General features: G+C 40.6%; 1 protein-coding gene across 3 annotated transcripts in view; it reads left to right on the forward strand.

The window, feature by feature from the left end:
• Positions 1-3,683: 3,683 nt before the first annotated feature.
• Positions 3,684-12,659, forward strand: part of LOC119742906 (autophagy-related protein 23-like) — a 29,196-nt gene continuing 20,220 nt past the window's right edge. For 2 of the 3 annotated variants that reach the window (XM_038219159.1, XM_038219160.1), the window contains exons 1-9: positions 3,684-3,849; positions 5,581-6,302; positions 6,590-6,640; positions 7,431-7,504; positions 9,196-9,391; positions 10,178-10,681; positions 10,948-10,998; positions 11,476-11,577; positions 11,930-12,152. In XM_038219159.1, the coding sequence (XP_038075087.1) occupies positions 5,726-6,302; positions 6,590-6,640; positions 7,431-7,504; positions 9,196-9,391; positions 10,178-10,681; positions 10,948-10,998; positions 11,476-11,577; positions 11,930-12,152 (1,778 nt within the window). In that variant the 5' untranslated portion in view covers positions 3,684-3,849; positions 5,581-5,725. The remainder of the gene's footprint in view (positions 3,850-5,580; positions 6,303-6,589; positions 6,641-7,430; positions 7,505-9,195; positions 9,392-10,177; positions 10,682-10,947; positions 10,999-11,475; positions 11,578-11,929; positions 12,153-12,659) is intronic. The other variant, XM_038219162.1, reaches the window with a different exon arrangement.

Raw genomic sequence — 12,659 nt, forward strand, 5'->3', positions numbered from 1 at the left:
TTTGAGAATGTGAGGAAATCGCCAATTTCACGGTTGTGGTCTTCTGTTGACATTCATGTTACTACATGCATGACATGTATCTGGGAAGTAAAACTATTGAAATGATTGACAGTGCACGATATTCTCTACAATGCACGTACGATATCGCTACATACACGTACGTACACGCACGCACAATCGTCGGTCTAGTTATTTATGTACATGATGTTGTTCAGCACACATCATCGGCACTTCGGGGATGATCGTAAAACCTACACAGCGCCCTCGCTTGCCCGAAAAATGTATGATCGATTATCAAGACAAAATTGTAAAAAAAAACACCAACAAACAGACACGCTTGTTTATTGAAATCACTAATTTTGCTTCAGTTTTTTACGCTTCACATTTTTTTCTCTCTCCCCACTCGAGATACAAAAGAGTGAATATTCACAGTTACAATACTGGAAGTAATGGAGCGGCGGAATTTCCGACTTTTTGCAAAGAAATGATAGTCCTCGTGGCCGGGGCCACCCTCATTCAAAAATTAATTGAGGCATTGAATTGAATTCTGGCCCGATGATTGATCATGAAAAATAGACAAACAAGACAGAACTGATACTGAGACAAACTATTGTTTTTCTCTCCATCAATAGTGTTTTGTGTCAACACGGTAAAAACTTGCGATAGGCAGCAGTCGCAGTCCAAACAGAACATTTGCACTTTTTGCACAGAAACGATAGTGCAGGTGGACACAAAAAATCTCAAAAAATAAGCAATGCATTGAAATGAATTGTAGCACGATGATTACTCATGAACAAAATAGACAAACAAGACAGAAGATTGAGACAAAATATGTTTTTTTCGCTCCCTCAACAGTGTCTTGTGTCAACGCGGAGAAAAAATAAACAAACTTGGAGAAAAACAAACTTGGCGATCGCGACAGGCTTCATTCGCAGTCCGACCAAACAGAACATTTGCCTTACGGCACGGAAACTATAGTCCAGGTGGACACGCTATCTCAAAAATTAAGTGATGCATTGAATTGAATTGTGACCCGATGATTAGTCATGAAAAATATACAAACAAGACAAAAGATTGAGACAAAATATGTTTGTTATCTCCCTCAACAGTGTCTTGTGTCAACACGGAGAAAAAGTTGGCGATAGGCTGCACTGAGTCGCAGTCCAAACAGAACATTTGCCTCACTTTTGCACAGAAACAGTACTCCGGCTGGACATGATCTCAAAAAAATAAGAAATGCATTGAATTGAATCGTTGAAAAATAGACAAACAAGACAGAAAATTGAGACAAAATATGATTTTTCTCTCCCTCAACAGTGTCTCGCGGGCGTCAATTCCGGGGGGGGGGGGGGGCCAGGGGGACATGTCCCCCCCCCCCACTTTTGGGGGACACAATATCAAATGTCCCCCCCCCCCCAGATTTTTGAACTCGTGCCTCATTTACAGGGCCCTCTTATGTACTACAATGTATCTTTTGCTAAGAAAATATTGGTTAAAGTGGTCAGAAATTGCCTCAGATCGCACCACAGACCATTTAGAATCCAAAATTTTTCGGGGCCCTCAGACCCCGAACCCCACGCCTTTAGCTTAGAATATAATTGCTTATTCAATTACTTCAACCTCGAAAATGATTTTCAAATTATTATCTTTTGCTTGGAAAATATTGGTTAAAGTGGTCATCATAGCCTCAGATCGCCACAATCATTTTTTTTTTTCGGGGCCCTTAAGCGGGCCCCGAACCCCACGCCTTTAGCTAAGAATATAATAGCTTATTCAATTACTTCAACCTCGAAACTGGTGTTTAAATCATTATTTTTTGCTGGGAAAATATTGGTTAAAGTGGTCAAAAATTGCCTCAGATCACACCACATGAGCATCTAGAATCAATGGTGGACACGCTGTCTCAAAAAGTAAGAGATGCATTGAATTGTGGCCCGATGATTGGTCATGAAAAATAGACAAACAAGACAGAAGATTGAGACAAAATATGGTTGTTCTCTTCCTCAACAGCTAGTGTCTTGTGTCAACGCGGAGAAAAAAAAACTTGGAAATAGGCTGCAGTCGCAGTCCAAACAGAACATTTGCCTCACTTTTGCGCAGCCAAAACTAGGTGGACACGCTCTCTCAAAAATTAAGTGATGCATTGATTTGAATTGTGGCCCGATGATTGGTTACGAAAAATAGACAAACAAGACAGAATATTGAGACAAAATGTCTTTTTTTTTTCTCCATCAACAGTGTTTTGTGTTAACACGAAAACAACATGCCATAGGCTGCAGTTGCAGACCAAACTTTAACAGAACATTTGCCTAATTGAGTCCAATCACAGGTGCGTATGTGCACTTGTTGGTATATATAGTCTCGATGTATGCGTGTAGGGCGGATTAGTCAAAACCACGATTCCTTAGTCCGCCTGGCGAGTCAAAAATATTGTAAATAACATTGTTCTTGACTATATGGTACAAGTTGTTATTTAAAAGTCTACTAAAGTTGCCGACTATAGTGGAAAGGCCCGTGGACTAGAGTCCGTTTCACTAGTCCGATGTAAGTACAGTACATGTAGTAAAAAAAAAAGTGAGGCGAATCCTATCACAGATTTTTCAAGTGTTTAGAGGTCAACTGGAGTATGCTACTGAACAATTGAAAACAATCAAAAGTGTTAAAACGTTTTTAAATGCTAAGCAGAAGTTATCTGCATGGATGTCACCGTTTCACACTGAGGACTGAACAGCATTATTACTACCGGTCATTATCCTATAGTACGATTTAAACTTTAATTTTCTGATAGCATGCACACTGCGCATCATAGGCCCCCAATATTTTGCAAAGACTGCCCTTTTTTAAGAAGTGCCCTTTTTAAAAAGAAGTGGTGCTCTTTTTTGTGCCATCGGCCGTACGTTTTCCAGATGCCTTTTTTTTAAATTTCATGCACGGTATCGCCCTCAGTGAATTGAAAAGCATCATATCGCCCTGAAAAGCATCATATATTGCGCCCCCATCAACAGATGGTACCAGCCACCTCCTCCCCCCCCCCCCCACCGCTTTTTGATTTCACGGAGGCCAAGCGTCCAAAAAAAAGTGTCTACATTTCACCACGAATGTGCAAGTGCCCTTTTCAAGAAATGTTTGACCCCCCCCCCCCAATAAAAATGACCGTGCTACGGTACGACACTGCTGCGAGAACTGGCGCTTTCTTCTTGGTCTGTTCATGTAGTTGGTATGTTTGTCCGTCCGTCTGGCTGTCTATCGATCAGTCTGTCACTTGGGTGGTCTTCGGTTGGTCATTTTGTCATGTGGTCTGTCTAATGATGTCTTCTTGTTTGATACTGTCGGTGTGCATGTATGATTTGTATTTTAGGGGTGGTGTTTGGGTTTCCTCCACTTCCCCGGGATTTAATTGTGGTGTACATTTAAGTCGGTTGTGGGACAGGAGATGGCCTCTGATGACTTGACAGAGGACCTCAGCCACAGAAATTTTAAAAACCATATACATCAGCCACAAACATGTATGTCTTATAGACAACTTTTTATCATGATGATCGACCTCAGCCTCGCACAGCTAGTAGCAGCTCCAGCTGTACTACCCAAACATGTGAGGCAATGAGCGCGAGAGGGCGCTATCGCTAACCCCTATCGCCGCAATTTCTCTACGTGTATTTGGCACGCTTTGCAGAATCACACAGTACATGCGTTCTCGCAAGCCCGATGAACTATATGTTCAATAATCATTTGCATGTGAATAACAATTCATCACTCACTAGCACTGCAGTACAATAAATCAACGAACTGAATGCATATTTTAGTTCAAATGTCACAAATTTCTGGGAGGCATAGGCTAAGTCTAAGAGGGTAAGTTAACGTTAGTGGTTATATCACAAATTTTGAGGGTTAAACTACTTAATTAGAGAACGTGGGTACACCTCCCGTTTTTTAACTGTTTTTCGTTCAAAATGACTTTCAAGTTTCAGTTTCATGACAACTTTGCAAATGACTGTCAAATTTTCCAAAATGACTTTTGCAGCCCCAACAGTTTTGAAAAAAAAAATTATTTAGAGATATTAATCTAGGTTTCTGTGATTTTGAGTAGTCGTGTACTTGTTGTACTACTTTTGTAGGCCAGTGCAGTGGACAAGGGTGGAAGAAAATGTGACTTTCTTAGTCTTTAACTGTTTTAACACAAAAAGCGGTTTAGGCGCTGGCTGTCATCATTTTAACACATCATTTTCCTCATAAATAAAAACCCTGCCCTCTTTCTACACAATTAAGACGGCCGATATTCAATACAGTATTTTAGTGGAAAGAATGTTGCAACGAGAGGCTACTCCTGGAGCCTCATAGTTCTAGGAGTAACGAGAGGCCACTTTTTTCTCCATAAAAAAATACATCATCTCAATAGAGGTCAGTCATTACAAAAGTGTTGAAAAAAACATGAATCTGGGACTGAGAAACATTTCCAATTTTGTATTATAGTAAGGAAATGGGCCTACTTCCAAAATTTTCTTGACTCTCCATAGACTTTGTACACAGCCCCTGAAGTGGCGTCTTGATACTAGTGATACATTCTTTCCATGCTACTATTTTAGCAAACCCAAAAATAAAGTTAAAGTGTCTTCATTCTCATATGGAACGGGGTCCTAAACTACACGATTACCAAATCTTCAATTTCAAATAATTTTTGATACTGATGGGGCATTAGGGGCCATGGGCCTAAGACTCAAGAGTGAGACTTAAAGGGAAAATACAACATTTGCAAACATCAAAAAATAAAACTACCAAATCATTTTGAAATACCTTGCTGGACTGTTACTGTTAGTGAATGACAGTGTAAAGCATCCTGTAAAATCATGGCACCTGGTATACTGTCATTTTCAAGAAAAGTGGTATTTTTGTATCAATTTCCAACGCTGGTCGGCCGACCAGCGTTGGAAAAAAACTGTGTTTTTTTTTCGAATACTGGCCCCAATTGACCATCGCACTTGTTTGCAATCGATTACACACCTATGAACGGGTACAAGCCAGCTAGACTGGTTCCCTGACCTTACAATTCCCCGATGTACGTAAACTGCTGTGTTTCTTCTTATATGGAGTCAGGGAACCAGACTAGAGGAAAATGATTGCTTTTCTTCGTTTTTATAGCATTTTCGAACCCAAAACCTCAAAAAAGTCAGTGTAACTATATTTGCTATATATTTCCAACCCCCTAATTCCATCCATTTCTGAAAATTACAGCAAAAGCGAATGATGTATATTCCCTTTAAGAAATTCTTTTAAAAATCTAGATTTTCTTTTTTTGAGAGTTTAAGACCTACCCCCTCCCCCCAGTTTCCCAAGTTAGAAAAAACAGTTCGAAAAGTAGGCCTACCTATTTGTTTTTATAGTAATCATGAAAATGTTAAGAGAACAACTTTGGAATAGTGTCATTTAGGGATTCATCATTTTGGGCCGATATTTAACATGTTTAAGTAAAAGTTAACAAAAAAAATGATACTTGATATTTTTTATTTACAATTAATGTTGAGGAAGCTTGCAATGAAACGTTTCCTTCCAGTTTTATGTTTTGTATATTTGTTAAACTTACAGTGACCTACAAGCATCGTGTTAGCTGAAGCGGTGAAGCTCATCAGATAACTTGATTCAAGAAGGATACTCAGTCATACTTAGCCAAAATAATATGCAAGAACTTGAAGAATGTAGCATCTTCACTGGCCCCACCTAAACACCAACTATGTTCAGTAAGAAGAAGAAGAAAGCAGCAGCACTGCCCCCCAGTGATGCATTGCCCCCCACCGGTACCCCGCCCCTGAACAATGCCGCCTCGCCGAACACCAAGAAATCTGCCAAAAAGGACAAGAAGAAGAAGAAGAAGAATGAATCGATCAATTCTGCCGACAGCCCGTCCGTCACGCCAAAGAAGAGAGGCTTCAGATTCGGGAAGAAAAACAAAGCGCCTACGACTCCGTACAACGACACGTTGAGTGTTGCCAATGATTCCATCGGCGACAGCAGCTCGCTGTACCAGTCCGGAAGCAATGCAGATCTGAACTCGACAAGGCACAGCAATGCAGCGTCATATTCCTCGAATCAAAGCCCCCAGCACGGAGACTTCAGAAGTCCAGGTTTTGGATCACCAACGAGCCCTTCAGACAGCGTGACGACAGGCAGTGCTTCGGGGTCTTACCAGGAGAATCAGAGCTACGTCAGTCACGGTTACCAAGACAGGGACTTGGAGTTTTGGGACGAGGCGGACGTGTTGCAGTGGCTTGGGGATCAGGGACTGGACTATTTTGTGGAACTCTTTGATGGTGAGTGCCAACCTCATAAATGTTTTTAAAGATTAAAAAAAAAAATGGAGTGTTGTACATAGATTAGTCCATTATATTGAAACTTGTTTTTTCTTGCATATGGTTTTCTGAGTGTGAACACAAAGCAATATCTAACAATGTCCGTGCAGGCAAATATTTTTTTTTGTTGATGTTAATCAAGTAGTTTTATCTAATTTATATCTTGGGATGTATGATGATTTCAAATGTTTGCCGCAAATGATGAAACAAAATGATGAATGTTTTATTTTGCTATTTCTTTCTCACAGGCTGTGAAATTGATGGGGAGTATCTACTGGAAGTTGCAGAGGAGGATTTGAGTGAGTGAAACATGCATTTATTTATATACATGTTCTATTTCCAACCTTTGTCTGTTACCCCTGTCATAGAATACAATCAGCAGTCTTTTGTCAAAGTGCCATACGTGCTAACAAAACCCATCGTGACAACTACAGTGGAACTCCACTATAACAAACAGCGCGGAATCCACAGAAACTGTTTGTAATAGGGATTGTTCGGTGTAGCGATTTTAAGCTGCCAGTGCTCTGGTACTCACTTTTGAATAAATAACACCCTTCATAACTTCACCTTGCATGCCCTGGTAGACCTTGAACATGTGCCGAGTATTGAAATATGTAACTACAACAAAGTTTTTGAGCTTACTACCTACAGCAATTGGTGGCTTTCCCCTTCTATTCCTTGGGAAAATAATAGCCACATGATGCTCTTCTGTTGGCACTTTTTTCCAACAACAATGTTCGGTACGTTTTGTACACAAACGTCAGGCGCCAAGGAGGATGTTTGGTATAGCCAAATGTTTGGTATAACGGTGTTTGGTATAGCAACGTTCCACTGTATCCTCAAAATCTGAGCGTGCTAGCAACTACATGAAACTACCGTTGACATTGTTCAGTGGGACTAGCTCCCATTGTCTCAGAATTGTCAGTTATACTGCTCTTCTTTACTGCTCAATGTAGCAAGGTCTGGCAAGACTTGTTGCACCCTGTTGTATTGAGCAGCGATTAAGGATGTTGCTTGGCTTGTCTGGTACACCATGTGCTGTTCTTTTCAGAAGCTCTTTCACTGACGGTTCTGTTTTCCTTCTCACAGTTGACCTGGACGTGGATGATGCAGCTCTCAGAAAGAACTTCCTAGATGCTGTCCAAGGCGCCCGTATGAAACAGGTAAGTTGCCAAAAAATTCCCAAGTCTCTCATCCTTGGACTCGGGATGTCCAGTTTGTCTTAGAATGGATCTAAAATCCTACAGTTGTTGATGTTGTCAGCTGGTAGCCCTTGACAATGTTCTCAACCCCAACTCCCAAGGCTTGCTTACATTTCCTGTGAAATCCACATTTATGTAGGAGCCTAATGTTGTATTCTGGATACTTTCTCAATGGGCATCTAGCTCATGTGAAGTAAAATTGGCTGGGCTCTGCCTTGGTCAATCATCCAAAATCCTCTTAATTTGCCTCACCTCTTCATACATTTTAAAGGATCTGGAAGGGATTAGGTTTAAAGGTAATATACAATATTTGCTTTAGCTGTAATTTTCAGAAATGGATGGATTTGGGGGTTATTATTATACAGCAAATAAAAAAATGCTGAAATGTCAGGGAATTGTTAGGTCACGGAACCAGGCTAGCCAGCTTGCACCCATTTACGAATGTGTGACCAGTTGCAAACAAAATGTGGACTAACTAAATTTGGTAAATTGGGGGCAGTAATTGAAAAAGTTTCTTTTTTCCTAACGATGGTCGGCCGACCATTGTTGGAGATTGATATAAGATTTCCACTTTTCTTGAAAATGACAGCACACCAGGCCAGGTGCCATGATTTCACAGGATGCTTGAGACTATTGTTTACCTACAGTCGAGTAGCCTGTTTCATAATAATTTGGTAGCTATGTTTTTTGATGTTTGCACATGTTGTATATTACCTTTAATCATTTGTAGTTGATAGTTTTAAAAGATGTCATTTTGAGTCGAATAGAAATTGCTGCGGGATAGTTCAAAGACTGATTTACAGGTATTTATCAGTCTTGTTCAGACATAGGTGTTTTTGGGTGTTTCTCACTGATTTTCAGCATTCTCCCAAGGACAGAGTACACTGTCTGAAATGCCTAGAATTGCACACCTCCGTTTCTTTTTCGAAACCACACCTCATCACAGAAGAGATATCCTTTGGCGTACCCGCAAACATCACGTTTGTGATTTTCTTGATCAAATGATTATAATGTAAAGCCCCAGTCACACATTTACGGTTTGGAGCTACGAATATCTACGGTTTATATCACGATGAACTGTCGAGATTCGTGGAGAAATCAACATTTTTCTACGGTTTCAGGACGGATAGCCACTACTGTCCTAAGGTTTCTCTATGAATACACCATGGTTTGTCAAGAATATGAACGGATTTGTGAAGAGTATTGACAGTATTACTAAGAATAATGACGTTAACGCCACGTTGTTTTCTACTATTGGGCCACTGATGACCAAGGTTCTCCTGCAAGTGGTCTAGAATACTTAGCAGAACCCTATATCTGTAGGACATTCGTATTGAATTCGTAGAGATTTCTACCACGAATGAGCTACGAATCTCCAAGATTATGTACAAATAGAATGTACGGTTGTCCTACGGATGTCCCATGGTTGCACTACGGATTGATTTTCATGACGTTTCACCACGGAAGTTTTGAACTGTTTAAAACTTCTGTAGCCCCTCCACGAATACCCAAGAAAGATGACGGATAGCTACGAATGTACTTAGGATTGTACTCCCACGGTTTATCACAAATTTCAAACCGTGGAGATCCGAACTTCCAAACTGTAAATGTGTGACTGGGGCTTAACCGAATGATTTCATTACCCTCCCTAGGCAAACAGCAATTTTCCCACCCTGGACCAGCAGCTGTCAGCTCTGGGTCAAACCGCTGACAAACCAAGCCAGGACGTAGCCAAGAAACTCACCAACAACATATCAGAGGCATCCACCGTGGCTGTGTCCGATGTCAAAGATTCTCCAAGAAATATGAGCCCACCGCCCAAACTGGTGCTTAGAAAACCTTCCCCTGGTAAGTGTGGTTTCCTGCTCGTAGGTTTAACGGGAAGTTTTCAAGGAAGCATTAGCGACAAAATGTTGAAACACTGATAAATTTTAAACTTGTACCGTTACCCCAGTGAAGAACAAAGCAGCAACTAGTGTCCTGAAGGAAATAACTCTGATTTGGATGCAGAGTTTCATTTTGTTTTGACAAGAATTTAATTAACCTCACAATGATGTTCAATTCCCCCAACTATACTGATTTCATTTAAGGCAATTGAAGTAAAATATCTTGCTCAAGGAGAAAAAGCTCTTCCTAAGCACTGTGATAGCAAATGACAAAGAGATCATTCTAACTTTATTCATGAGTTGGCCCTATCAAATTGAAAGCGAGGTAAAGTCTTCATTTTTGCAGGTTACGAGTGGAAATGAAAGCAATGAAATAAAAGTTCATTACATATTCATACCAGTCTGCTCTGATGAATAATTTAAAATTTGTGATTGAACATACCCTAATGTTTTAAGCCACATTTAAAAAATTTTTTAAAGTGAGGCTAGGAACGCAATCTAATCACAATATAGTCTGGCACCATCCCATTCAACAGTTTACAATTTATACAAAAAATTCAGGGAACACGATCAAAAACGGCTTCCTCGAATAAGATCTGTTGTCACATGATAGCAAATGCCAATCCAATGACACAGCTGTTGCAGTTTCAATGTTACCATACCAAATTTGATTGGCTTTTAAGTTTGATACATCAGTACGGTTTCCATAAATGATTACATCTTCATTTTTGTTTTTTTACATCCTAAGCAACTGATTCTGAGTCAGACTTCGATTTTGATTCCGATGATGAGGGTGACCCTCTGGACGATCTTCCTGACAACAGTAACAAAAAGAGAGTCTCGGACGATAATGATTCTTCCCCAAGAAGCCCAATTAACAAATCAGCAGCACCAAGAGGCAGCATCAAACAAACCAAAACTCCCAAAAGCGTGGTTGACGAGACTGACAGTCCAAGAAGTCCCATCAACAAGGTTGGTGGTCTTGGAAGCCCTACCAACAAGCCTTCGGGTGGGTCAACATCTCTGAATTCTCAAGAAGAACATCCTCAGAAGTCATCAACTCCGGCCAGCACAACCGCAGTTTCCGAGACCCCAACAAGCCCTACCAGGACTGCACCTCCAAAGAGCCGAAGCAGCAACCTTCAGAGTCCCCGGAGTCGATCAGATAGCATCGTGACGAGTTGGTCCGAGAGAGATGTGCTCACTTGGTTACAGGAAGCCCAGCTGAACCACCTCAAGAAGCACTTCATTGGTAATGGCGCTCTTTCAATCTCAGGAAAAATACATAAACGAATGCGGACTTTCATGGATTGACCCAAGACATTTTTGTAAGAAGCCCTCCTGATCCTCCAACATCTATCAATGTGCTGAGAACCTTCCTAAACCCTCCAAAATCCAACACTGCTGGTTGTATTGGTTAGGATTAACTCATCTATTATATCTTTCACTGGTCATCTCTTAACAATTGACTGTCTTGAAAATGTTCAGATGGTTGTTTATGATTGTTTTTTTTTCTAGAACACAAAGTAACAGGAACACAGCTACTCAACATTGACATGCAACTCCTAGGTGAGTGTTGTTTCTAGTCTTCCAGTATTGTCTGAACTCTGTTCAATTTTAATTAAGCAGCAAAGCTGGCCATATCACCTGCAATTTTAGCGCTTATTCATAAAATCAATATTATCTAAAGTATTATTTTTCCAGAAGTCTCTTTGGTTCCCTCCCCCTCCAAGAGAATATGTAAAAAAATGTTCATTTTTATTTTAAGGACTTCCGGCCGCCAATTGTAGTAATCCAGATAAAGGTCATAAAGCCTTGTGGAGAGGTCAAGGTCATGAAGTTTGGTTCAGGCCAAGTCCCTGATTCCCCAACTGTACCAAAGAAAATTGACAGAAAATAAAAGTGACATTTTTAGCCTCCAGTTCCACCCCTAGCATACGGTTTGTACCTGTTAGAAAATGTTGATAAATATTGACGACCCCTTACTTGGAATGTTTGCAATGGTAATACATGTATTGTTTGTGCTATTTCTTAATTTGTTTGTAGATTCTATGGGAATCACTTCAGATGATGACAGGGAACTTCTGCTGGCCAAGCTCTACGAGCTGAGCAACCCTGCCGCTAACATGCCTGAAAAAGACCTGATCAGTAAGTCCTAGTATAACAAACAACCCAAAGACCTCTCATATATGTTCTAGTTTATTAGAAGAAATCTTTCGTAGAGACCACTTTCTTGAAAAACAATGTTGCTGTGTTCATGAACAGATGAATGATAATCTGTTGAAGATATGAGATGTCTGTTTCTCCTTGAATTGTGCCAATACTGAACTCTCTACAACTCTTGCACTGTGAAATGAGCAGCTATGTTTACTTTGGTAGGGGTTAAAAACTAATTTTATCTTATTGGCAATTAACCTTTTCACTGATGAGACTTGTAGGTTTGCATGGTGGACATGAACAAAGTATGAAAGGTTTGCCCTTGACCCCTTCCATCCCCCAGGTGCTTTGAACAACACCAGCGGCTATGAGCACAGGAAGTACATGGCCGCTATGAAAGTCCTGCAGTCGTCGGACAGCGAAGAAGTCCAGATTCTGCCGCCCGAAACGTTGGTGGTGCCGGACTCGTTCAGCAGCGCGAGCCACAGTGCGAGCCGTAGCGCGAGCCGTAGTGCAAGCACGGCCAGTGACCAGGGGAAGGGAGAGGAGAAAAAGAAAAAAGGAGGGTGAGTTATTAAGAGTAGTTGTAAGCCGTCTTTGCTTGTAATTCTTTGCATCAATGCCTGTGGTGGCTATTAAAATTGACAGATGGAAGAAAACTCTTACTGCATTGATTAAGCCCACAACTAGTACTCCCCTCTCAGTACAAATATAAAATTGGTACCGGGGAGGGCTTTAATTGGTGAAGAAAAGGAATTTGTTCTGTATAGTGTCCTGCTCAAGGACATGAGCACCATGCTCTTTTTGTTAGGTTACAGAACACTCAATTTGTAGAAAGAGGAAGCGTTTCCCACTTCGTAAAATTCATGTATGAATAAATAATCCGTCACAAGTCAGTCACAAATCCGTCACGAGTCAGTCACAAATCCGTCACAAGTCAGTCACAAGTCAATTATAAATCCCTCACAAGTCAATCACAAATCCATCACAAGTCAATCACAAATCTGTCACAAGTCAATCACAAATCCATCACAAGTCAATCACAAATCTGTCACAAGTCAATTACAAATCTG

The sequence above is a fragment of the Patiria miniata genome, unplaced genomic scaffold (assembly GCF_015706575.1).
Source record: "Patiria miniata isolate m_02_andy unplaced genomic scaffold, ASM1570657v1 HiC_scaffold_6, whole genome shotgun sequence".
NCBI lineage: Eukaryota > Metazoa > Echinodermata > Asteroidea > Valvatida > Asterinidae > Patiria > Patiria miniata.